This window comes from Pseudophryne corroboree, chromosome 3, assembly GCF_028390025.1.
Source record: "Pseudophryne corroboree isolate aPseCor3 chromosome 3, aPseCor3.hap2, whole genome shotgun sequence".
Taxonomy (NCBI): domain Eukaryota; kingdom Metazoa; phylum Chordata; class Amphibia; order Anura; family Myobatrachidae; genus Pseudophryne; species Pseudophryne corroboree.
This window is the reverse complement of record NC_086446.1, coordinates 27,474,347-27,500,762: the sequence shown is the minus strand read 5'-3', so window position 1 is coordinate 27,500,762 and position 26,416 is coordinate 27,474,347. Positions and strand designations below refer to the sequence as shown.

Sequence of the window (26,416 nt, the reverse complement as noted above, 5' to 3'; positions counted from 1 at the left end):
CCACAGACTGATCCGCCTGTATAGTAACAGGGCACCACAGGCTGCTCCTCCTGTATAGTTACAGGACACCACAGGCTGCTCCTCCTGTATAGTTACAGGACACCACAGGCTGCTCCTACTGTATAGTAACAGGACACCACAGGCTGCTCCTCCTACATAGTAACAGGACACCACAGGCTGCTCTTCCTGCATAGTAACAGAACTTCACAGGCTGCTCCTCCTGCATAATAACAGGGCACCAGAGGCTGCTCCTCCTGTATAGTAACAGGACACCACAGGCTGCCCCTCCTGTATAGTTACAGGACACCACAGGCTGCTCCTCCTGTATAGTAACAGGACACCACAGGCTGCTCCTTCTGTATAGTAACAGGACACCACAGGCTGCTCCTGCTGTATAGTAACAGGGCACCACAGACTGCTCCTCCTGTATAGTAACAGGGCACCACAGGCTGCTCCTCCTGCATAATAACAGGACACCACAGGCTGCTCCTCCTGTATAGTAACAGGGCACCACAGGCTGCTCCTCCTGTATAGTAACAGGGCACCACAGGCTGCTCCTCCTGCATAATAGAAACCAGACACCACAGACTGATCCGCCTGTATAGTAACAGGACACCACAGGCTGCTCCCCCTGTATAATAAGACGCCATAACCTGATCACGACGGACACTGGGAGGCTGCAGCAACGGTTGAGTAAATTTTGCAACCGATAACATCCACTTCCTGGGTGTGGAACGCACAGGCCGGAAGTAAGATGGAACGCACAAGACGAATGTAAGGTGGACCGCTCAGGTCGGAAGTGAGGTGTGATTGAGACAGGCCGCTTCCTGGTGACTGGCCCCTCCCCTCCTACACCCCGGCCACAGCACCGCCCTCTGTAATAATTATTACCATACATGTGCACAGTGCAGAAGGCCGGCGGCCATTTTATTGTAGACCAGTCCGGCTGCTGCAGCAGCAATAGGTTCTCTGGAAGTGGGACGTCCGGAGCAGCGGCCATTGTCCCCTGGTCCGAGCTCCGACTTCCTTCTATCAATCCCAAAAGGCAGCAGGAGCAGAGAGCAGCCATTGCTGTGTCTGGCAGCAGGTAATGATATTATTATTATTATTATTATTACTAATACAGGGGGCTGCTCCCCCTGTAGTACAGCAACCTGACACCAGAGCTGCTCAGCCTCTAATGCCTTGTTATAGTGCAGCTGGAGCAGCCTCTGGTGCTGCATTATCCCTATACAGGTGACTCAGACTCTAGTGTCCTATTACTGTAATACAGGTGGCGCAGACCCCGCCGTTACCATAATACATGTGGCGCAGACCCCGCCGTTACGGTAATGCATGTGGCGCAGACCCACGCCGTTACCGTAATGCATGTGGCGCAGACTCCGCCGTTACGGTAATGCATGTGGCGCAGACCCCCGCCGTTACCGTAATACAGGTGGCGCAGACCCCGCTGTTACCGTAATATAGGTGGTGTAGACACCGCCGTTACGTAATACAGGTGGTGCAGACCCCGCCGTTACCGTAATACAGGTGGCGCAGACTCCGCCGTTACGGTAATGCATGTGGCGCAGACCCCCGCCGTTACCGTAATACAGGTGGCGCAGACCCCGCTGTTACCGTAATATAGGTGGTGTAGACACCGCCGTTACGTAATACAGGTGGTGCAGACCCCGCCGTTACCGTAATACAGGTTGAGCATACTACACAGCTATTATCATAATACAGGTGGCGCAGACCCCGCCGTTACCGTGATACAGGTGGAGCAGACCCTCCTGTTACCATTATACAGGTGGAGCAGACCCACCCGTTACCGTAATACACGCGGCGCAGAACTCACCATTACCATAATACAGGTGACGCAGACCCCGCTGTTAACGTAATACAGGTGGTGCATACACCGCCGTTACTGTAATATAGGTGTCGCAGATCTCGCCATTACCGTCATACAGGTGGTGCAGACCCCGCCATTACCGTCATACAGGTGGTGCAGACCCCGCCATTACCGTAATACATGTGGCGCAGACCCCGCCGTTACCGTAATACAGGTGGCACAGACCGCGCCGCTACCGTAATACAGGTGGCACAGACCCCGCCGTTACCGTAATACATGTGGCGCAGACCCCACCATTACCGTAATACAGGTGGTGCAGACCCCACCGTTACCGTAATACAGGTGGTGCAGACCCTGATGTTACCATAATACAGGTGTGTATGGGTTACTGTCACCTATTATAAGTTACTGCAGAACTGTGCGTCCCAGGTACAGTTTTTTAGTCTATGGCTCTGCAGAAAATGCCTACCGGAGGCTTTATGACCGGGGAAGTCCCCGTAGCTACAGGGCATCTGCAGCGCTCAGGACCTGGGTAACTAACTTGGCTTTCCCAAAGTCTCTTCGGAAGCCTGAGGACAAAGGACGGACATCACGATCGCCACACAGGAGGCTCTGTCACTGCAGGAGGCTGTAATTTTAGGTATAACTGACCAAGTATGGATGATAGCCCTCCTCACCACAGCTTAGGGGTGGCCATCGACCATCGATGATTCATAATCATCGATATTTTATGGATAAAGTTGATTAGTTTTGCCATCATTGGGGGAGAACTAGATGGTTTCCCTCCTTTGATGGAATGGCATAAGTAATTTTTTTTCTCTCCATGCAGGAGGGGGAGTGTATAGAGGAACACAGGGGTCTGTACAAGGACGTGATGATGGAGAATCACCGGCCCCTCACATCACTGGGTAAGAGGAGACTGTCATGTATTGTACAGGGGAGAGCAGGTATGGGGCCCCCTACACAGGGCCAGACTGGCCATCTGGCGGTTCAGCCGAGCAGCAGATATCCGTGATCTGCTGTAATGAGGAATCGTTTTCCAGCAGTCGTCCGTCCAAGGCCCCACCCACTGAAGCGATTCCAAACACAAGGCAAAGGCTACTCTGTCACATGAACACACTATGCCCGCTGTACTTCCCCCCTGCACCCAGTTCGGTCTCCGACAGGCTAGATAGTTTCCATTGACACGTCCCCCCTCCACTCTGACCAGCCTTCCCCCCCTCATTGTAGCACCTCCCGCACTTGTGGGTTTACCTGGTCTACCGGTTTGTGCACACCAGTGGACTTCCGGTTGCGGTCCGGCGTGACACCACCGGTTATGGTGTGGGCAGCATCCATGATTCTTGGCATCAGTGAAGTAAGCCCCCTCCTGCTTCTGTTATTTAGTAGTTTATTTGGGTTTGATTACCATTGTTTTTGACTGCTTTTCAGGAATGTGCAGTTACGCTACCAGTAATTGGGTTGTTTACACTATTAAGGACCCCATCTCCACACATTAAAAGTATTACTATTACTGAGCGCCATGGGATACAGTTTGCACCTTATTATGGGTCTGCATTGCAGAGTATGTGTTTGTTTTTTGGGGTCTATGTTAACTATTAGTATTATTGGTATGTTGCTTATGTGTTTGTTTATGCCAATGTTGGTGATGATGTCACTTCTGTTTGGCCCCTGAAGTGACCTACGTTTGCCACATGTTTGGGTATATAAAGAGGGGCCTGGGAGGCCATGTTGTTTCCTTTGTCAGAGCATTTGTTACTGCGTGGCATAATCTGTTATAAAGAGCCTTACTAATGTGGGCATTGTGTATAAGTGGCTCTGCACTGGGCATTATGTATAAGGGGCACTACTGTGGATATTGTGTAGAAGTGGTACTACTGTGAGCATTGAGTATGAGGGGTACTTATGTGGGCATTGTGCATAACGTGCACTACTTTGGGAATTGTGTAGAAGGGGCAGTACTGTGGGCATTATATAAAGAGCACTACTGTGGGCATTCTGTAGAAGGGGTACTACTGTGGGCATTGTGTAGAAGAGGTACTACTGTGGGCATTGTGTATAGGGGGCACTACTTTAGGAATTGTGTAGAAGGGGCAGTACTGTGGGCATTGTGTAGACAGGGCACTACTGTGGTCATTGTGTATAAGGGTCACTACTGTGGTCATTGTGTATAAGGGGCACTACTATGGGCACTGTGTATAAAGGGTACTACTGTGAGCATTGAGTATGAGGGGCACTACTGCGGGCATTGTGTAGAATTGGGCACTACTGTGGGCATTGTGTAGAAGGGGCTCTACTGCGGGCATTGTGTAGATGGTGTACTGCTGTGGGCATTGTGTATGAGGCACACTACTGTGGGCATTGTGTAGAAGGAGCACTACTGTGAGCATTGAGTATAAGGAGCATTACTGTGGGCATTGTGTAGAAGTGGTACTGCTGAGAGCAATGAATATGAAGGGTACTACTGTGAGCATTGAGTAGAGGGGGCACTACTGTGGGCATTGTGTAGAAGGGGCACTACTGTGGGCATTGTGTAGAAGGGGCACTACTGTGGGCATTGTGTATAAGGGGCACTACTGTGGACATTATGTAGAAGAGGTACTACTGTGAGCAATATATATGAGGGGTACTACTGTGGGCATTGTGTATAAGGGACACTACTGTGGGCATTGTGTAGAAGAGGTACTACTGTGAGCAATGAATATGAGGGGTATTACTGTGAGCATTTAGTATGGGGGGCACTACTGTGGGCATTGTGTATAATGGGTACTGCTGTGTGTTGTAATGTGTATAAGTGACACTGTATGGTATAATGTGGGTACAATGTGAATAAGATTGTGCTACTGTGTGGCTTAATTTGAATTGGGGATACTATTGTGTGGCCACGCCTCTTCCTTGTGATACCACACCCCTCTTTTGCGCTATCCCTTTATAAGATATGACAGGGAGGGCATACATGTATAGTTTGCAGTGCGGGCACCGAAAACCTCGGCACTGGCCCTAGAGCCAGAAGCAACCAAATACTGGGGGCCGAACTCGTGCGTAATTTTAAAGCAATTTTAATTGCCTTGTAAATGAATGCTGCTTTATAAACAAATGTACGAGTTTGGCTGGAATCGCGGAGCTCCGACCGTCTCGCAAAGCGTTATATCCGCTTCCAAATGTCTGATTATGGCACATGTTTGACTCCCCTGCAGGATACGCCCTGTTGTGTGTATGTTAATATATAACGTGTACTCCTACATATTATGCTAATATTAATTCTATTTGTAACAGTAGGAGGAGTCAGGAGTAGTAAGGGGAGGAGTCTATGCCAGGAACCAGGTGCTGATGCGAGGTGGGCCTGTGTGCTTTAAATGCCAGGCATACCCCTATATACACACATCATCTGATAATCACATATATATACTGTACTCAGTCACTGTGTGTCTCCTACAGATGGGCCCAGTAACAGAGATATCCCAAAGAGATGTCCCCGTCCTCTGTATTCCCAGGATTGTACAGAGGAGAATCACAGGATCCCACAGGAGGATCAGGTAGGTGGGATCTAGGGTTAGGGTCGCTAATATACCAGAGTGACTGTTATTATATGATTTGTAGAGCAGCTGTGTCTCATACACTAATAAACCTCATTTACTTCAGTTGAAGAAAGCCGAATATGTTATTTCATTTTTTTATGTGTTATTTAGCATAAAGAACTGACTGATATAAAAGCAGATGATATAGCAGGAGAAGACAACACATATATGACTGATATTATGATAGAAGGTATAAAGGAAGAGGAAGAGATGTATGTGACTGATATAAAGGGAGAAGATATAAAGCGAAAAGAAGAAGAGACGTATGTAATGAGTGATCAGCAGTGTAAGGAGGAGGAAATCCCCACAGATATCAGCACAGGTGAGTAATAAATACTGATTGCAGAGCAGAGTCACAAATTCTCCTTACTCAGACACTACAGCAATCTCTTATCCTACACCCTCCTCTGCCAGTACAGACTAATGACTGAAGTGTATCAGCTCAGTGGGGGAGTCAGGAGCCATCAGGCCCTATTATACTCCTGTTCTCCTCCTCACATCATGTTACTGTGTGTTACCAGCCCAGGGATCTGACCAGTCTCCTCCTCACACTCTTTGGTGTATCTCATACATCAGGTGACATCAGCCCCTATTATACTCCTGCCCTCCCCTCACATCATGTCACTGTGTGTTACCAGCCCAGAGATCTGACCAGTTTCCTCCCCACACTCTCTGGTGCATCTCATACATCACGAGACATCAGCCCCTATTATACTCCTGCTCTCCCCCTCACATCATGTCACTGTGTGTTACCAGCCCAGAGATCTGACCAGTCTCCTCTCCACACTCTCTGGTGTATCTCCTACATCAGGAGCCATCAGCCCCTATTATACTCCTGCTCTCCCCCTCACATCATGTCACTGTGTGTTACCAGCCCAGAGATCTGACCAGTCTCCTCCCCACACTCTCTGGTGCATCTCATACATCACGAGACATCAGCCCCTATTATACTCCTGCTCTCCCCCTCACATCATGTCACTGTGTATTACCAGCCCAGAGATCTGACCAGTCTCTTCCCCACACTCTCTTGGTGTATCTCATACACCTGAGGTGCTGATCTCATACCCCTCGTGTGTGAGCCCACACCGGCAGCATGCCGCCACCCCTAACAGATGCCGAAGATGCGGTGCGGTGAGTAATATGCCGGGGTCCTGGCTAGTGGGTCCCAGGCGCAAAATGGCGGCATGAGTGGACAGCGATCACCCAGCTATGGGCTGTGGTGCCCGCTGACTACCCGCACTGGCGATTTGCTAAAGAAAAGGGTGTTGCGCACTATTTTTTTTTATAATATAAGGAGTCGCCAGTATAAATAATTGAGAGGGACTGCGCACCATTAAGTGGGGTGGGGATTCCCGGAGAGCGGGACCAGCGGCTCTGAGATGCCATTTCCTGCTGCGGCGCTTGCTGTATAGGCGGCATGTGGGCTTCTCCTCCACAGGACCTACTGTATCACCACCGATAACAGGTACCAGGGGGTTATAGTGAAGGGGGGAACGCAGTATCAGCGGTTTGACCACTGTGAGATAAATTACATGATATATACCCAGCGGTGCGCTGCTCTGACTGCGGTATCGTGTGCTGGTCCAGTTCCTCTCTGTGTCACTCCATTCAGGGTTGTCTAGTGTAAGTGTGCTGTCTCTATAATACTGCACTGTGTTTTCTATTTTCACTCTGTGTTTTCTGCAAAGCATGTCTACCAATAAGTCTGTGTACTTCATGCAAGGCTAGGTTTACACCTTCCTCCAAGGGGTCTCTAATGTGTACCCAATGTTCACTACCCTCACAGGATAGTGATGTGCAGGAACCTGAGTGGATAGATTCCTTTAAAAATATGATTACAAACATAAATTCAGAGTTAGCTGCGGCTAAACAGGAGATGCAAACCCTGAAACAGTCTATGGACACGTTCATGTTAACCACTACTGACCACAGACAGGCTCCCCAGCCCCCCCTGGTGGCCTCACATAAACGTACTCTCCCACAGATATTGCAGTCTGACTGATTCTGAATTACTAGAATTAGATGAGGATGAGTTAGGGGAGGACGAGGATAATTCCCTGTCCTCGGGAGTTGAGGCCCTAATATTTGCTACTAGGGCGGTTCTTGATATTCCAGACAAGGAAGCAGAACCTACAGAGGAATTGCATTTTAACTATAGATGTGCGGCGGGCACTTTTCGTGTTTTGGTTTTGGCTTGGTTTTGCCAAAACCACCCTTTTGTGTTTTGGTTTTGGATCTGGATGATTTTTGGAAAAAAAAACCATAAAAATGGCTAAAATCACAGAATTTGGGGGTATATTGCTCCTACGGTATTATTAACCTCAATAACAATTTCCACTCATTTCCAGTCTATTCTGAACACCTCACACCTCACAATATTGTTTTTAGGCCTAAAGGTTGCACCAAGGTGGCTGTATGACTAAGATAAGCGACACAAGTGTGCAGCACAAACACCTGGCCCATCTAGGCGTGGCACTGCAGTGTCAGACAGGAGGGCAGATATAAAAAAAGGCCCCTAACAGCACATGATGCAAAGAAGAAAAAAAGGTGCAGCGAGGTTGCTGTATGACTAAGCTAAGCGACACAACCACCTGGCCCATCTAGTAGTGTCACGCAGTGGCTGAATGTCGAGAGTGGGCCGCAATTGTTCGGTCCACTGACAGCATCTCCAGCACACTCCAGTCACTTTAAAATAAAATTCTGCAATTGGTGGACTTATACGGCAGTATCCCAGGACTAATACAGCAGTACCCCATGGACTCATACGGCAGTGTCACACAGGATGGTACTTTTCAAAAACTAGGCCCCAAACCACCTCATGCAAAGATGTCGAAGAGGTGCAATGAGGTAGCTGTATGACTGAGCCAAGCGACGCAAACAATTCCAACTCACTGGAACTAATTAGCAAGATCACTGTAATTAATAATTATAAATCACTGAAATCAATAGGTGTTTTTGGGGACAGACAGCAGGAGACCAGGAAATCGGTGGAAGTGTCCAGGAGTCTGGGATCCAGGGGATAGACGGAGCTGTTTTCCCAGGAGGTACCTGTTTATAAAATCCCATAAGTTCTTCAGGGTAGCCTTACTTGGTCACCCCACTCATTCTGGTACGCACATTTGCCCCACTTATGGTGCTGGAACTGTTTCTATTATTTTAGTTGTTATCAATAAAACTGTACTTCACTATATCCCTCCATTTTTGTCTGTTTGAGGGAAAGAAGAGGAATAGGAACATTTTAGGAAGCTTCCTCAAGAAACTGACTATCCAATACGGATTAATTGGGGAATTAAGACCCTAACGAAAATATCCACTTACCCACATGATCCCAGGGGGTGCGCACATCTGCAATCTGTGACGATATTAGCACCTCATGCAAAGATGTCAAAGAGGTGCAATGAGGTAGCTGTATGACTAAGCCAAGCGACACAAACAATTCCCACTGGAATTATACGTCCAAATCACTGGAATTAAATGGCAAAATCTCGCTATCGCCTGCCTAGTGAAGTGGAATCTAGTTGGGATTTGTTACCAGGGACACAATACCTCCATCAATTGTCTGAATCCCACTGCACTAATGGCGGATACCGGACGCACATCTAACACCAACATAATTGTCAAGGCCTCAGTTATGAGGGCTTCCATCGTCATGTGAAGCTGAACCACTAGTCATGAACATAGGCCAGGGCCTCAGCTGTTCCTTTCCACTCCGTGTCGTAAATGGCATATTGTCAAGTTTACGTTTCTCCTCAGATGATTTAAATTTCTTTTTTTGGTTCTTTTTTAATGAATTTTGGATTTTACACGCACTTTACTATCACATTGGGCATCGGCCTTGGCAGATGACGTTGATGGCATTTCATAGTCTATGTCATGGCTAGTGGCAGCAGCTTCAGCACTAGGAGGAAGTGGTTCTTCTTGATCTTTCCCTATTTTCTCCTCAAAATTTTTGTTCTGCATTATTTTTTGGGAGTTATATGAGACAATATGCATCACAGGAATGACTGGAATTACTGATGACACAGGACACTACCACTGGTCTGATGCAGCCTAACAGGTTGTTATAATTGTTATACAGCAGCAGTGGACATATAGCAGCAGCGTATATCTTCACTGGAATTACTGATGACACAGGACACTACCACTGTCTGATGCAGCCCAACAGGTTGTTATACTGCAGCAATGGATATATACAGCAGCAGCGTATATCGTCACTGGAATTACTGATGACACAGGACACTACCACTGGTCTGATGCAGCCCAACAGGTTGTTATAATTGTTATACTGCAGTAGTGGATATATATAGCAGCAACGTATATCGTCACTGGAATCACTGATGACACAGGACACTACCACTGGTCTGATGCAGCCCAACAGGTTGTTATAATTGTTATACTGCAGCAGTGGATATATATAGCAGCAACGTATATTGTCACTGGAATCACTGATGACACAGGACACTACCACTGGTCTGATGCAGCCCAACAGGTTGTTATAATTGTTATACTGCAGCAATGGATATATACAGCAGCAGCGTATATCGTCACTGGAATTACTGATGACACAGGACACTACCACTGGTCTGATGCAGCCCAACAGGTTGTTATAATTGTTATACTGCAGCAGTGGATATATATAGCAGCAGCGTATATCGTCACTGGAATCACTGATGACACAGGACACTACCACTGGTCTGATGCAGCCCAACAGGTTGTTATAATTGTTATACTGCAGCAGTGGATATATATAGCAGCAACGTATATCGTCACTGGAATCACTGATGACACAGGACACTACCACTGGTCTGATGCAGCCCAACAGGTTGTTATAATTGTTATACTGCAGCAGTGGATATATATAGCAGCAATGTATATCGTCACTGGAATCACTGATGACACAGGACACTACCACTGGTCTGATGCAGCCCAACAGGTTGTTATAATTATTATACTGCAGCTGTGGATATATAGCAGCAGTGTATATCGTCACTGGTATTACTGATGACACAGGACACTACCACTGGTCTGCACAACACAGCACCACTTTATACAGTTACACTGGATATATGGCAGCAGAGAACACCAACACTGTGAATGGCTGGACTGATGCAGCACAACTAGGGAAGCCAATCCCGGGCCATTTTTTCAATCCCGGGTATCGGGATTGAAAAATTGTCAATCCCGGGATTGGCTTTAGACTGTGTCCGGCTGCCCCCCACGCCCCGCCCCTCCCGCCCTACAGACATAAAAAAAAAACGTACCTGCACAGCCAGGTAGCGGGTGACGAGGAGCCGGCGGGTGAGTGTGGGGGAGCCGGGAGGAGGCAGCGGGTGAGTACAGGGTGAGCTGGGAGGAGGCGGCGGGTGAAGGCCGCCGTACTTTCCGGCTCGGCGGCTGCTGAAAGCGCAGCGTGACCTCACAGTCACAGGTCACGCTGCGCAGGGGGAGACAGGAGGAGGTAGCTGGGCAGCGTCTGAGCGTCCTGAGGACGCTCAACGCTGATCCCTCAATCCACGCGATTGGAGCTTCCAATCCCGGGATTGAATCCCGGACGTTTTTGGGCCTAAATCCCGGGATCCTGCCGATCCCGGGATTGGCCTCCCTAAGCACAACAATACACTGAGTGACTACACTGGACTGGACTGAGCAGCACAACACTTGCCAGCCCAACAGTTTGTTATAATTGTTATACTGCAGCAGTGGACATATAGCAGCAGCGTATATCGTCACTGGAATTACTGATGACACAGGACACTACCACTGGTCTGCACAACACCGCACCACTTTACAGCTACACTGGATATATCTGCCTGGACTGATACAGCACAATACACTGACTACACTGGACTGGACAGCACAACACAGCACCACTTTACAGCTACACTGGATATATGGCAGCAGAGAACACCAACACGGTGACTCCCTGGACTGATGCAGCACAACAATACACTGAGTGACTACACTGGACTGGACAGCACAACACAGCACCACTTTACAGCTACACTGGATATATGGCAGCAGAGAACACCAACACGGTGACTCCCTGGACTGATGCAGCACAACAATACACTGAGTGACTACACTGGACTGGACAGCACAACACAGCACCACTTTACAGCTTCACTGGATATATGGCAGCAGAGAACACCAACACGGTGACTCCCTGGACTGATGCAGCACAACAATACACTGAGTGACTACACTGGACTGGACTGAGCAGCACAACACTTGCCACCCCACTTTCGCGCCCCAACACACTGAACACACAAGACACTGAACACTGAGGACACGTCCTCTCTATATACTCTCCGAGACTGGAGTGAAAATGGCGTGGACGCTTGGCTCCTTATATGGAATCTAAATCCCGCGAGAATCCAACAGCGGAATGATGACGTTTTGCAGAGTTCAGGTTTCCGAGTCAAGAGGGAAAATCCGAGCCCAGCTCGGATCCGGACTCAGAAGGCAAAGTTCGGTAGGGTTTGGTTCTCTGAGAACCAAACCCGCTCATCTCTAATTTCTCTATCGTCCTAGTGGATGCTGGGGTTCCTGAAAGGATCATGGGGGATAGCGGCTCCGCAGGAGACAGGGCACAAAAAGTAAAGCTTTAGGATCAGGTGGTGTGCACTGGCTCCTCCCCCTATGACCCTCCTCCAAGCCTCAGTTAGGTTTTTGTGCCCGGCCGAGAAGGGTGCAATCTAGGTGGCTCTCCTAAAGAGCTGCTTAGAAAAGTTTAGCTTAGGTTTTTTATTTTACAGTGAGTCCTGCTGGCAACAGGATCACTGCATCGAGGGACTTAGGGGAGAAGAAGTGAACTCACCTGCGTGCAGGATGGATTGGCTTCTTTGGCTACTGGACATTAGCTCCAGAGGGACGATCACAGGTACAGCCTGGATGGTCACCGGAGCCTCGCCGCCGGCCCCCTTGCAGATGCTGAAAAGAGAAGAAGGTCCAGAATCGGCGGCAGAAGACTCCTCAGTCTTCTTAAGGTAGCGCACAGCACTGCAGCTGTGCGCCATTGCTCTCAGCACACTTCACACGGCAGTCACTGAGGGTGCAGGGCGCTGGGAGGGGGGCGCCCTGGGCAGCAATGAAAATCCTTTTTTTGGCAAAAAAATACCTCACATATAGCCTCCGGGGCTATATGGAGATATTTAACCCCTGCCAGAATCCATTTTTAAGCGGTAGACGAGCCCGCCGAAAAGGGGGCGGGGCCTATCTCCTCAGCACACAGCGCCATTTCCTCACACAGTTCCGCTGGTCAGGAAGGCTCCCAGGCTCTCCCCTGCACTGCACTACAGAAACAGGGTTAAATCAAGAGAGGGGGGGCAAAATTTGGCGAAATTGTGATTTTATAAAAGCAGCTATAAGGGAGCACTTATTATAAGGCTATCCCTGTAAAATATAGCGCTTTGGTGTGTGCTGGCAAACTCTCCCTCTGTCTCCCCAAGGGGCTAGTGGGGTCCTGTCCTCTATCAGAGCATTCCCTGTGTGTGTGTGCTATATGTCGGTACGTGTGTGTCGACATGTATGAGGACGATGTTGGTGAGGAGGCGGAGCAAATTGCCTGTAATGGTGATGTCACTCTCTAGGGAGTCGACACCGGAATGGATGGCTTATTTATGGAATTACGTGATAATGTCAACACGCTGCAAGGTCGGTTGGCGACATGAGACGGCTGGCAAACAAATTAGTACCTGCCCAGGCGTCTCAAACACCGTCAGGGGCGTTAAAACGTCCTTTTACCTCAGTCGGTCGACAGACACAGACACGGACACTGATTTCAGTGTCGACGGTGAAGAAACAAACGTATTTCCCTTTAGGGCCACACGTTACTTGTTAAGGGCAATGAAGGAGGTGTTACATATTTCTGATACTACAAGTACCACAAAAGAGGGTATTATGTGGGATGTGAAAAAACTACCTGTAGTTTTTCCTGAATCAGATAAATTAAATGAAGTGTGTGATGATGCGTGGGTTCCCCCCGATAGAAAATTATTGGCGGTATACCCTTTCCCGCCAGAAGTTAGGGCGCGTTGGGAAACACCCCTTAGGGTGGATAAGGCGCTCACACGCTTATCAAAACAAGTGGCGGTACCGTCTATAGATAGGGCCGTCCTCAAGGAGCCAGCTGACACGAGGCTGGAAAATATCATAAAAAGTATATACACACATACTGGTGTTATACTGCGACCAGCGATCGCCTCAGCCTGGATGTGCAGAGCTGGGGTGGCTTGGTCGGATTCCCTGACTAAAAATATTGATACCCTTGACAGGGACAGTATTTTATTGACTATAGAGCATTTAAAGGATGCATTTCTATATATGCGAGATGCACAGAGGGATATTTGCACTCTGGCATCAAGAGTAAGTGCGATGTCCATATCTGCCAGAAGATGTTTATGGACACGACAGTGGTCAGGTGATGCAGATTCCAAACGGCACAAAGGTGTATTGCCGTATAAAGGAAGAGGAGTTATTTGGGGTCGGTCCATCGGACCTGGTGGCCACGGCAACTGCTGGAAAATCCACCGTTTTTACCCTAAGTCACATCTCTGCAGAAAAAGACACCGTCTTTTCAGCCTCAGTCCTTTCGTCCCTATAAGAGTCATATCTGCCCAGGGATAGAGGAAAGGGAAGAAGACTGCAGCAGGCAGCCCATTCCCAGGAACAGAAGCATTCCACCGCTTCTGCCAAGCTCTCAGCATGACGCTGGGACCGTACAGGACCCCTGGATCCTACAAGTAGTATCCCAGGGGTACAGATTGGAATGTCGAGACGTTTCCCCTTCGCAGGCTCCTGAAGTCTGCTTTACCAAGGTCTCCCTCCGACAAGGAGGCAGTATGGGAAACAATTCACAAGCTGTATTCCCAGCAGGTGATAATCAAATTACCCCTCCTACAACAAGGAAAGGGGTATTATTCCACACTATATTGTGGTACTGAAGCCAGAAGGCTAGGTGAGACCTATTCTAAATCTAAAAAAATTTGAACACTTACAAAGGTTCAAATCAAGATGGAGTCACTCAGAGCAGTGATAACGAACCAGGAAGAAGGGGACTATATAGTGTCCCGGGACATCAGGGATGCTTACCTCCATGTCCCAAATTTGCCCTTCTCACTAAGGGTACCTCAGGTTCGTGGTACAGAACTGTCACTATCAGTTTCAGACGCTGCCGTTTGGATTGTCCACGGCACCCCGGGTCTTTACCAAGGTAATGGCCGAAATGATGATTCTTCTTCGAAGAAAAGGCGTCTTAATTATCTCTTACTTGGACGATCTCCTGATAAGGGCAAAGTCCAGGGAACAGTTGGAGGTCGGAGTAGCACTATCTCGGATACTGCTACAACAGCACGGGTGGATTCTAAATATTCCAAAATCGCAGCTGATCCCGACGACACGTCTGCTGTGCCTAGGGATGATTCTGGACACAGTCCAGAAAAAGGTGTTTCTCCCGGAAGAGAAAGCCAGGGAGTTATCCGAGCTAGTCAGGAACCTCCTAAAATCAGTGCATCATTGCACAAGGGTCCTGGTAAAAATGGTGGCTTCCTACGAAGCAATTCCATTCGGCAGATTTCACGCAAGAACTTTTCAGTGGGATCTGCTGGACAAATGGTCCGGATCGCATCTTCAGATGCATCAGCGGATAACCCTATATCCAAGGACAAGGGTGTCTCTCCTGTGGTGGTTACAGAGTGCTCATCTTCTAGAGGGCCGCAGATTCGGCATTCAGGATTGGATGCTGGTGACCACGGAGGCCAGCCCGAGAGGCTGGGGAGCAGTCTCACAAGGAAAAAATTTCCAGGGAGTGTGATCAAGTCTGGAGACTTTTCTCCACATAAATATACTGGAGCTAAGGGTAAATTTATAATGCTCTAAGCTTAGCAAGACCTCTGCTTCAAGGTCAGCCGGTATTGATCCAGTGGGAAAAACATCACGGCAGTCGCCCACGTAAACAGACAGGGCGGCACAAGAAGCAGGAGGGCAATGGCAAAAACTGCAAGGACTTTTCGCTGGGCGGAAAATCATGTGATAGCACTGTCAGCAGTGTTTCATTCCGGGAATGGAAACTGGGAAGCAGACTTCCTCAGCAGGCACGACCTCCACCCGGGAGAGTGGAAACTTCATCGGGAAGTTTTTCCACATGATTGTAAACCGTTGGGAAATACCAAAGGTGGACATGATGGCGTCCCGTCTGAACAAAAAACGGGACAGGTATTGCGCCAGGTCAAGAGACCCTCAGGCAATAGCTGTGGACGTTCTGGTAACACCGTGGGTGTACCAGTCGGTGTATGTGTTCCCTCCTCTGCTTCTCATACCTAAGGTACTGAGAATTATAAGACGTAGAGGAGTAAGAACTATACTCATGGCTCCGGATTGGCCAAGAAGGACTTGGTACCCGGAACTTCAAGAGATGCTCACAGAGGACTTATGGCCTCTGCCGCTAAGAAAGGACTTGCTTCAGCAAGTACCATGTCTGTTCCAAAACTTACCGCAGCTGCGTTTGACGGCATGGCGGTGGAACGCCGGATCCTAAGGGAAAAAGGCATTCCGGAAGAGGTCATTCCTACCCTGGTCAAAGCCAGAAAGGAGGTGACCGCACAACATTATCACCACATGTGGCGAAAATATGTTGCGTGGTGTGAGGCCAGGAAGGCCCCACGAAGAAATTTCAACTCGGTCGATTCCTGCATTTCCTGCAAACAGGAGTGTCTATGGGCCTCAAATTGGGGTCCATTAAGGTTCAAATTTCGGCCCTGTCGATTTTCTTCCAGAAAGAATTGGCTTCAGTTCCTGAAGTCCAGAAGTTTGTCAAGGGAGTATTGCATATACAAACCCCTTTTGTGCCTCCAGTGGCATTGTGGGATCTCAACGTAGTTCTGGGATTCCTCAAATCACATTGGTTTAAAACCAGTCAAATCTGTGGATTTGAAGCATCTCACATGAAAAGTGACCATGCTCTTGGCCCTGGCCTGGACCAGGCGAGTGTCAAATTGGTGGTTTTTTTCTCAAAAAAGCCCATATCTGTTTGTCCATTCGGACAGGGCAGAGCTGCGGACTCGTCCCCAGTTCTCTCCCTAAGGTGGTGTCAGTGTTTCACCTGAACCAGCTTATTGTGGTGCCTTGCGCCTACTAGGGACTTGGAGGACTCCAAGTTGCTAGATGTTGTCAGGGCCCTGAAAATATAGGTTCCAGGACGGCTGGAGTCAGGAAAACTGACTTGCTGTTATCCTGTATGCACCCAACAAACTGGGTGCTCTTGCTTCTAAGCAGACTATTGCTAGTTGGATGTGTAATACAATTCAGCTTGCACATTCTGTGGCAGGCCTGCCACAGCCAAAATATGTAAATGCCCATTCCACAAGGAAGGTGGGCTCATCTTGGGCGGCTGCCCGAGGGGTCTCGGCTTTACAACTTTGCCGAGCGGCTATTTAGTCAGGGGCAAACACGTTTGTAAAATCCTACAAATTTGATACCCTGGCTAAGGAGGACATGGAGTTCTCTCATTCGGTGATGCAGAGTCATCCGCACTCTCCCGCCCGTTTGGGAGCTTTGGTATAATCCCCATGGTCCTTTCAGGAACCCCAGCATCCACTAGGACGATAGAGAAAATAAGAATTTACTTACCGATAATTCTATTTCTCGGAGTCCGTAGTGGATGCTGGGCGCCCATCCCAAGTGCGGATTATCTACAATACTTGTACATAGTTACAAAAATCGGGTTATTATTGTTGTGAGCCATCTTTTCAGAGGCTCCGCTGTTATCATACTGTTAACTGGGTTCAGATCACAGGTTGTACAGTGTGATTGGTGTGGCTGGTATGAGTCTTACCCGGGATTCAAAATCCTTCCTTATTGTGTACGCTCGTCCGGGCACAGTATCCTAACTGAGGCTTGGAGGAGGGTCATAGGGGGAGGAGCCAGTGCACACCACCTGATCCTAAAGCTTTACTTTTTGTGCCCTGTCTCCTGCGGAGCCGCTATCCCCCATGGTCCTTTCAGGAACCCCAGCATCCACTACGGACTCCGAGAAATAGAATTATCGGTAAGTAAATTCTTATTTTTAACGTAAAGCCAAAATCCTCTGCAACTTTCCCAGTTTCTAAGGAATTAGATTCTCTGTCAAAGGCAGCATGGTTAGATCTTGATAAAAAATGTATTACTCCTAAACAGGTACTACATTCCTTCTAATTTCCTATAGAGGACAGGAAAATCTGGGAAAACCCCCAACAGAGGATACGTCTGTGTCCAGGCTGTCACGTATAATTATACTACCTGTACCGGGGCCATTTCTCTCAAAGAGCCTGTTGATTGCAAAATTGAGACTACTCTTAAATCTAGTTATACTGCGGCAGGTGTAGCCCAACGCCCTACCATAGTGTGCGGCTGGATTTCCAGAGGCCATGGTCAAATGGTCTGATGTTATTTTAAAAGGATTGCATACACTACCTCAAGAGGAGATAGTTACATTACTACAACATGTCCAAGATGCTGCAAACTTCATGAGTGAGGCTGGTTAGGAATTATGTATCATTAAAGGCCGTACCTCGGCTATGGCGGTATCGGCTCGCAGAGCTTTGTGGCTGCCACAATGGTCAGCAGACGCTGATTCTAAGAAAGGGATAGAGAACCTTCCTTTTAGAGGTGGTGCCTTGTTTGGGGAAGAACTGAACAAATGGATATCTCAGGCGACTGCAGGTAAATCTACATATCTGCCGTCTGCTGCGCCACCTGCTAGACGTACCTATCCTGGGCCCTCTCTGCAGTCCTTTCCTGTGGTCAGATTTAGAGGCAGAGCCAGATGTGCCTCGAATGCTGCTAGAGGAAATCGCGGTAAGTCCTGTAAACCAGCAGCTGCTGGAACTACGGACCAGGCCTCCGGATCCTCTTCCACAAAGCCCTCCGCATAACGGGTGGCCCCAGCAGCATGGCTGCTAGGTGCTAACCTTCAACACTTTGCCCACAGATAGGCAGAGTCTTGCCAGGATCCTTGGGTGAGGGATCTCATATCCCAAGGGTACCGGCTGGAATTCCAGGAACTTCCTCCTCTCAGATTCTTCAGGTCAGGCTTACCAGCTTCACCTCTAGCAAGGGCTATCTTGCTACCTCTTTGAGTGTTCAAATTCAAGATGGAATCACTCAGAGCAGAGATAGCAAGTCTGGAGGAGTTCCTGGTATCCCTCTATAACAAGGATGCACACCTGCATATCCAAAGCTTTCCTCAAGTTTGCTGTACTGGACCAACACTTCCAGTTTCAGGCGTTACCCTTTGGTCTCTCCACAGCCCCAAGGGTATTCTCATGGCAGAGATGATGCTGCAATTGCGTATGATTGGTGTCAACATAATCCCGTACCTGGACAATCTCCTGATAAAGGCTGTGTCCCGGGAACAGCTGCTGCACAGCATCAACTTGACTACTCGACTGCTTACGGATCACGGATGGGTCCTCAATTTCAAGAAATCTCACCTGGAGCCATTGCAGAAAATTAATTTCCTGGGAATGATCCCAGTCTTGGACTCTGGTAACAGTGGATGCCAGCCTCCGGGGTTGGGGAGCTATGACCCAAGGGGCGCAGTTTCAGGAGAAATGGTTGTGCGCTTTCAATCAACATCCTGGAATTTAGAGCAATTTACAATGCTCTCCTGCAAGCTTCATACCTCCTTCAAAATCAGGCCATCCAGGTTCAGTCGGACAACGCAACGGCAGTGGCTACATCAGTCGACAGGGAGGAACAAGAAGCAGGGCTGCAATGCAAGAGGTGTATTCCTGTGGGCGGAAGCCAATGCAAGGACCATCTCAGCCATATACATACCAGGAGTGGACAATTGGGATGCAGACTTTCTAAGCAGGCATCCAGGGGAATGGGACCTTCACCCTCAGGTGTTTCAACAAATGATTCACTGGTGGGGCTTTCCACAAATAGACCTGATGGCTTCTTGTCTCAACAAGAAGCTCCGTCATTACTGCTCCAGAACGAGAGACCCGCAAGCGATAGCGGTGGATTCTCTGACGACACAATGGACTTACCACTTTGTGTACCTGCTTCCTCCACTTCCTCTCATTCCAATAGTTTTGAAAATAATCAAAAAGGATAGAGTTCAGGCAATGCTAATTGCCCCAGATTGGCCTCGACGGGCCTGGCATGCAGACCTCCTGGCTCAGGAGGAACCCTGGCCTCTGCCGCTACACAAGGACCTTTTGTCTATCCAGACTTACAGCGGCTATGTTTGCTGGCTTGGAAGTTGAGAGGGAGATTTTAACTAAAAAGGGTCCCCCTTCCAAGGTTATTTCAACTATGGTCCAGGCCCGTAAGGCGGTTACATCCAAACATTACCACCGTATTTGGAAGAAATATGTTTCTTGGTGTGAGGGTAGAAAATATTCCCCTATGGATTTTCATCTGGGCCGGTTTCTACTGTTCCTGCAGGCAGGCGTGGATAATGGCCTAAGATTAGGCTCCGTCAAGGTTCAGATTTAGTCTCTCTCCATCTTCTTCCAGATACAACTGGCGGTACTTCCAGAAGTACAGACCTTTCTAAGGGGGTTATGCACATTCAGCCGCCCTTTGTCCCTCCCACAGCTCCGCGGAACCTCAATGTGGTCTTGACCTTTCTCCAGTTGGACTGGTTTGAACTCTTACATAGGGTAGACTTGAAATACCTAACGTGGAAACCAGTTATGTTACTGGCCTTAGCTTCTGCTCGACGGGTATCAGAATTGAGGGCCTTATCCTATAAGAGCCCGTACTTGATATTTCTTGAGTATAGGGCGGAGCTCAGAACTCGCCCACAATTTTTGCCGAATGTAGTGTCGGCCTTTTATTTGATTCAACCGATTGTGGTTCCAGTGTAATCTGATGCTTCCATTGCTCCAAAGTCCCTGGATATGGTTAGGGCTTTGAAGATTTACATCAAAAGGACGGCTCATCACAGGAGGTCTGATTCGCTTTTTGTCCTTTATGATGCTACTAAAATTGGTCGCCCTGCCACTAAGCTGTCCATTGCTAGGTGGCTCAAATTGACTATTCAACAAGCCTATACCTCAGCAGCTCTACTGCTGCCAAGTTCTATTCAGGCCCACTCCACAAGGTCGGTGGGTTCTTCCTGGCTAGCTGCCCGGGGTGTCTCAGCCTTTCAGTTGTGCCGGGCAGATACTTGGCCAAGGATGACCTTTAGTTTGGTCAGGCGGTTTTGCAAGGGTCTCAGCACTCTACCACCCAGTCTGGGAGCTTTGGGACGTTCCCATGGTAATCTTCAATTCCCAGTATCCACTAGGACGTTAGAGAAAAGGGGAATTTAATATCTACCGGTAATTCCTTTTCTTGTAGTCCGTAGTGAATACTGGGCGCCCGCCTCAGTGCTTTGTTTCCTGCTTACCTGGTTGTAAGTGCTCTTGGTTGGGTTTGCTGTTGCTTTCCCTGTTCCATGTTTGGTTAGCGTTGCTATCCTTTATTATAGTAGCGTTGCTTTCCTCTGTTTTGGTTAGCTCAGCTATCTTGTTATTGTTGTGTGTTGGTTTGTTACCTCACCGCTGTTTGTGTTATATCCTTCTCTCAAAGTATGTCCGTCTCCTTGGGCACAGTTTTACTAGACTGAGTCTGCTAGGAGGGGCATAGAGGGGAGAAGCCAGCACACACTATTAATTTCTTAAAGTGCTAGGCTCCAGTGGACCCAATTTATACCCCGTGGTAATCTTCAATTCCCAGTATCTACTACGGACTACGAGAAAAGGAATTACCGGTAGGTATTAAATTCCCCTTTTATCTCTAACCTTATTTGATCCTTATTTATTTGTAAGGATATCCTTATGTCTATCCCATGCATGTTTACATTGCTCTACTGTCTTAGCCTCTACCACCTGTGATGGGAGGCTATTCCACTTGTTCACTACCCTTTCTGTGAAGTCCTTTTTTCCTCAAATTTCCCGTGAATCTTCCTCCAGTCTCAGTGTATGTCCTTTTGTCCTATAGCTTCTCTTAAATGGAGAATGTTTCCCTCCTGGACTTTGTTAAAACCCTTGATATATGTGAAAGTTTCTATCATGTCCCCTCTTTCTCTTTTCTGCTCCAAACTATACATATTGAGATTTTTTAGTCTTTCTGGGTATGTTTTGTGATGTAGGCCATGCACCATTTTAGTTGCCCTTCTTTGTACAATCTCTAATGTATTAATATCCTTTTGAAGATATTGCCTCCAGAACTGAACACAGTATTCTAGATGAGGCCGTACCAATGACCTATACAGTGACATTATTACTTCTTTCTGCTGCTGATTCCTCTCCCAATGCAGCCAAACATCTGACTAGCCTTCCTCATTGCTTTGTTACATTGCTTACCTGCCTTTAAGTCATCTGAAATAGTGACTCCTAGATCCCTTTCCTCCTCAGTAGTTTCCAGTATAGTGCCATTAATACGACATTTAGCCTTTGGATTTTTGAGACCCAAGTGCATAATTTTGCATTTTTTGGCATTAAACTGTAATTGCCAGACTCTTAACCATTGCTCTAGTCTACCTAGATCCTCAATCATTTGTTTTACCCCACCTGGTGTGTCTACCCTGTTGCATACCTTTGTGTCATCTGCAAAAAGGCATACTGTCCCTTTAATGCCATTTGCAATGTCACCAATAAAGATATTAAAAAGCACTTGTCCAAGTACAGATCCCTGGGGTACTCCACTGGTAACATTTTCCTCATGTGAATGCACTCCATTTACCACAACTCTCTGTTTTCTATCCTGCAACCTAGATCTAATTCTGCCCACGGCTGCGTGCAGCACCCTGGGCACAGAGATACCGCCGGGTAGCCCTTTCACCTCCTTTCTGTTTGAGGCCTACATCTGGACCAGAAGCAGGGGCCTCGAGTTTACGGCCTCCCCGGATCCGAGCTCCAGGACCGTAATGCGCTCAGAACGGGAACCGAAACGGCCTCCCAGCTCGCCGGTGATAGCCCTCATCGCTCCTCCTACCTGCCCCAGACCCTCAGACGCTCTCAAGACCAAGTGGCTCCGCTGTCTGCCCCTGGGAGCTGCAGTTACTAGACGAGACCCGCCGCCGGTGGCCATCTTGGAGCTCCCAGCCGAATGTCCAGGTACTGCCCTGCTCTGCTCCTACCTCATAGCCCTCCTCCCTCATCGCTTCGATACTTCTCCCCTCTCACCCCCCAGCGTGCCTGAGCGCTTACCCCCTTCCCAGGACCCACACGGCCGAGGGTATGTCCAGCGGTCTTCAGCCTGCAGCACAGCCCACGATCCCCAGCATCACCCACACCTCCACTGTGCCTGTGTATCTACCCTCCTGTGGTCCTGCGCAGAAGGGAGCTCGCCCTGCAGCTCCCCCGAGACACTGGAGTTGCGGCCTTCAGCTAAAGTGTCTGCCCGCCAGGGGCGCATGGGCGCCGTGGGGAGCTGATAACCTTTCCCTCCTGCCGCCTGATTCCGGAGTGCATCAGCTGGTCTCCTCCCTCATTCCAGAGCTACGGGGGCCTGTGACTCTCTCTCCCACGGCTCACTGCATTTTTGTCTCCACCAATTGCGGCCTTCTATTGCGTGGGAAGTGGGGGATTGGGCGTTGATTGACACCCACTGGGGGGTTTTGAGAGGGGAAGTGCCTGCTCTTAAATAGCTTCAGCCGCCAAGGCAGCAACTGGGGCCAGGAAGCCGGAGAACACCGGTCTTCTTTAGCCTGCTGTTTCTTAAAAGTGTATCCTCACCCCTGGTGCACCATTGCTTTGTGTGCCGATTTATCCCGCTCCGGTCTCTGATCATACTTTCAAGCTTCCTACCCTATGGCCCTGTCGCCTTATATTTGTGAAGAATACATGATGTGAGTGCTCCTCACTCCTCCCACCGCCACTCATGTTTGCCTAATCAACACGTACGTGTTACCAATGTGACTGAGTACTCCTGTTTCACACCTCTCCTCTGATTGGACCCGGCCCTCAGGGTGTGCCTTTTATTGCTTTCTGGATACATCCCTGTCGATGAGAAATGCCTCCTAAAAAAACAAAGATCCATGCCTCCCAAAATCTCCCCCCCCCAGAAGCCTCTCCAGATCTCCCCATTGCAAAGCATCTCCTTTCCTCCTACCATGCCGGATCCTGTGGGGTCTAGTGTCCTGTCCTCAGCTTTTTCAGTTTCGGGAGTAGATTGTGAGTCCGATGCTCCTCTAGCCGTAAGATCCCTCTGCCAGATTCTGTCTGCCTTCAAGTCGGAACTCTCTAAAGATCTGACCTCTGCCAACCGCGAGGTCAAGACCGAGTTGGTAGCTTTAGGGGACAGGACTGATCACTTAGAACGCAAGGTGGAAGAACTGGTCGCCTCCCACAACAAATTGATCTCTTCTCACAATCACCAACAACAAGATCTGGACCAATTTAAGTCTAAGCTAGAGGATATGGAGGACAGAAAAACGACGAAACATTATCAGATCAGGGGCATCCCCGACTCTGTTACCAACTCTGAATTAGAGTCCTATGCCACTGCTTTATTTAAGAAACTCCTTCCCGCTGCGGATTCCGCAGAGCTCCTAATAGACCGTATCCATCGCCTCCCTAGACCACGCACCGTGTCATCTGACCTTCCTAAAGACACCCTCCTCCATGTGCATTTCTTTACTGTTAAGGAACGCATCATGAGAGCCGCTAGGGAATCCAAAAACTCGGATACCCAGGGTGGTCTTTAAATATTCCAGGACTTCTCCGCTGCACCATTGCAAAGAGACGTGCCTTCACACCTATCACTCTTGCGCTTCGGTCCCATGACATCCAGTATCGCTAGGGATTTCCAGTTTAAATTAATAGTCACGTATGAAGACTCAACCTTTGTCATCTCTTCCCTGGATGCGGGAGTTCAATTGTTGTCAGATTGGGACATAACTGTTCAAAAGCCATCTGCACCGTCCCGCGCCACTGCTATCCGTCAGGAATGGTCGAACACCTGAGCCATTGGATTGCTATTTAGGGTCTTTTAAAAAAAAAAAATTTCTCTGAAGTTATAGACCTCTTCCCCTCTACTGTGAGGGGAAGGCTTTTCTGATAATGTTGTCTACCTAAATTGTTGATTCTTATTCGGGTCTATATGTTACAGGTTTACTCCTTCACTTGTTATTCAATAACTGTTCTTTTATTATGCATGTTAGCAGATACATAGATTTGTTTTCTCGTTTAGGGGCTCTGGTACGTTTTGTTGCCATACCTTGTTGACTATATGTTGTTGCCCCATATACTCTCATCTGCTAAATTGTGAGATTTACTCTACATGTTTGTGTTTTTGCTTTTTACTCGATGTTTTACTAGAGTGGCGGTGCCTGCTCCGTCAGCCTGCCTCCACCTTTTTCTGTACTACTGCAAGTTCCTATATTTTTTTCCCCCTCCCTGCAGTAGTCATGCAGGTCCAATATACCGGGCCTTTTTTTTTTGTTTCCCTCCTCTGTCCACGGATTAAACCCTTCTCACCTTTTCCCCGCATGCACCCCTCCTCCGAGCTCCAGACTCCTTTCTCTTCTCCATTTACTGTTGCATTCTAATTTCTGGTACATTTGCATTAACTCTGTTCAGTATAGATCTTTTTCTCATTCTTACTATGTATCTCCAATGCTGAACCTCCTTTCTCTTAATGTCAAGGGACTGAACTCACCTAACAAACGCAGACTGGCCCTTACTTTCTTCCACCAACAAAAATCTGATGTTGTCACCCTGCAATAAAAACATTTCTCTTCTGCTAACCCTCCCCTTTTTAAAAACAGTAACTTCCCAGTGGGATATTATGCAAATGGTCCATTTAAATGAAACGGGGTGGCTGTCCTCTTTAGCAAGAATGTCTCTTTTGTCCTCCACTCCCAACTTTCAGACAAAAGTGGGCGTTACCTGATTCTTACGGGGCTATTAGATGACAAACCTGTCACGATAGTATGCCCATATGCCCCTAACTCCAACCATGTCCCATTTCTGCGTAAACTTTTCCTCACGATACGTAAATCACTTAAGGACTCCCTAGTTGTTTTGGGTGACTATAATTTGGTTTTAGACCCAAAACTGGACAAATCTCGTCGACCCTCCCACACCGCCTGCACAAACCGGACCCTCCCTAGCCTTCCGCAATTTACTCATAATCCCTCGGAACGGGAATATACATTCCACTCCTTAGTTCACAATTCCTATTCCAGAATAGATTTAATTTTATGTGACAAATGGTCTCTCCAGAGAACTAAAGACGTTGATATCCTACCGATTACTTGGTCTGACCACGCTCCAGTTCTCTGGAAATGGAACCTCCATGACCTCCGTAACCCCCCCAGACAGTGGCGCCTATATCCCTATCTCCTACATAATCCTTTGTCCAAAAAAATTATTCTTGACTCCATTAACTCTTACTTAGCCACTAACTCCCCACAGGACACCTCTACTATAACCACTGGTGTGCCTTTAAGGCTGTTACCCGCCGAGCTGCCATCCAAGCGGGTGCCACCCTCAAGAAACAGGCCCTCCAATTACAGTCGACACTGGAAGCTGAATTGATAGATCTCGAATCCAAAAATATAGCCCACCCCTCTAGAACTCTTAAAAAAGAAATCTCCAATGTTCGTAGCCAACTCCAAAGACTGCTTCTCGCTCGTACCCAGGTGGAATTGAATAGGATGCGACACATTCTATCTCCTTGGTAATAAAGCTGGTAGAATGTTAGCCCGTAAATTGCGAGTTCAACAAGCCAGGAATAAGATTAAATCGATCTACTCTCCCTTCAAACAAAGATCCTAAATCCTAGGGACATAACGAGCCGATTTGCGCAGTATTACGCTGAACTCTATAATCTACTAACTGACCCCTCAACCCCCCAACCTACCTCTCTTTCCATTTCCTCTTTTCTGGACAATCTTTCTTTTCCTACTCTCACCCAGGAGCAATTATCTTCACTCAATGACCCAAGGTCTACGGCTGAAGTCTCTGCAGCCATTAAATCCTCCCCTCGAAATAAGGCCCCAGGACCAGATAGGTTTGTTACTGATTTTTAT

General features: G+C 48.2%; 1 protein-coding gene across 1 annotated transcript in view; it reads left to right on the top strand.

The window, feature by feature from the left end:
- Nucleotides 1-876: 876 nt before the first annotated feature.
- Nucleotides 877-26,416, top strand: part of LOC135057098 (uncharacterized) — a 122,173-nt gene continuing 96,633 nt past the window's right edge. Inside the window, exons 1-4 of the mRNA XM_063962999.1 lie at nt 877-1,087; nt 2,661-2,739; nt 5,270-5,367; nt 5,521-5,731. Coding sequence (XP_063819069.1) covers nt 2,706-2,739; nt 5,270-5,367; nt 5,521-5,731 — 343 coding nt within the window. The 5' untranslated portion in view covers nt 877-1,087; nt 2,661-2,705. The remainder of the gene's footprint in view (nt 1,088-2,660; nt 2,740-5,269; nt 5,368-5,520; nt 5,732-26,416) is intronic.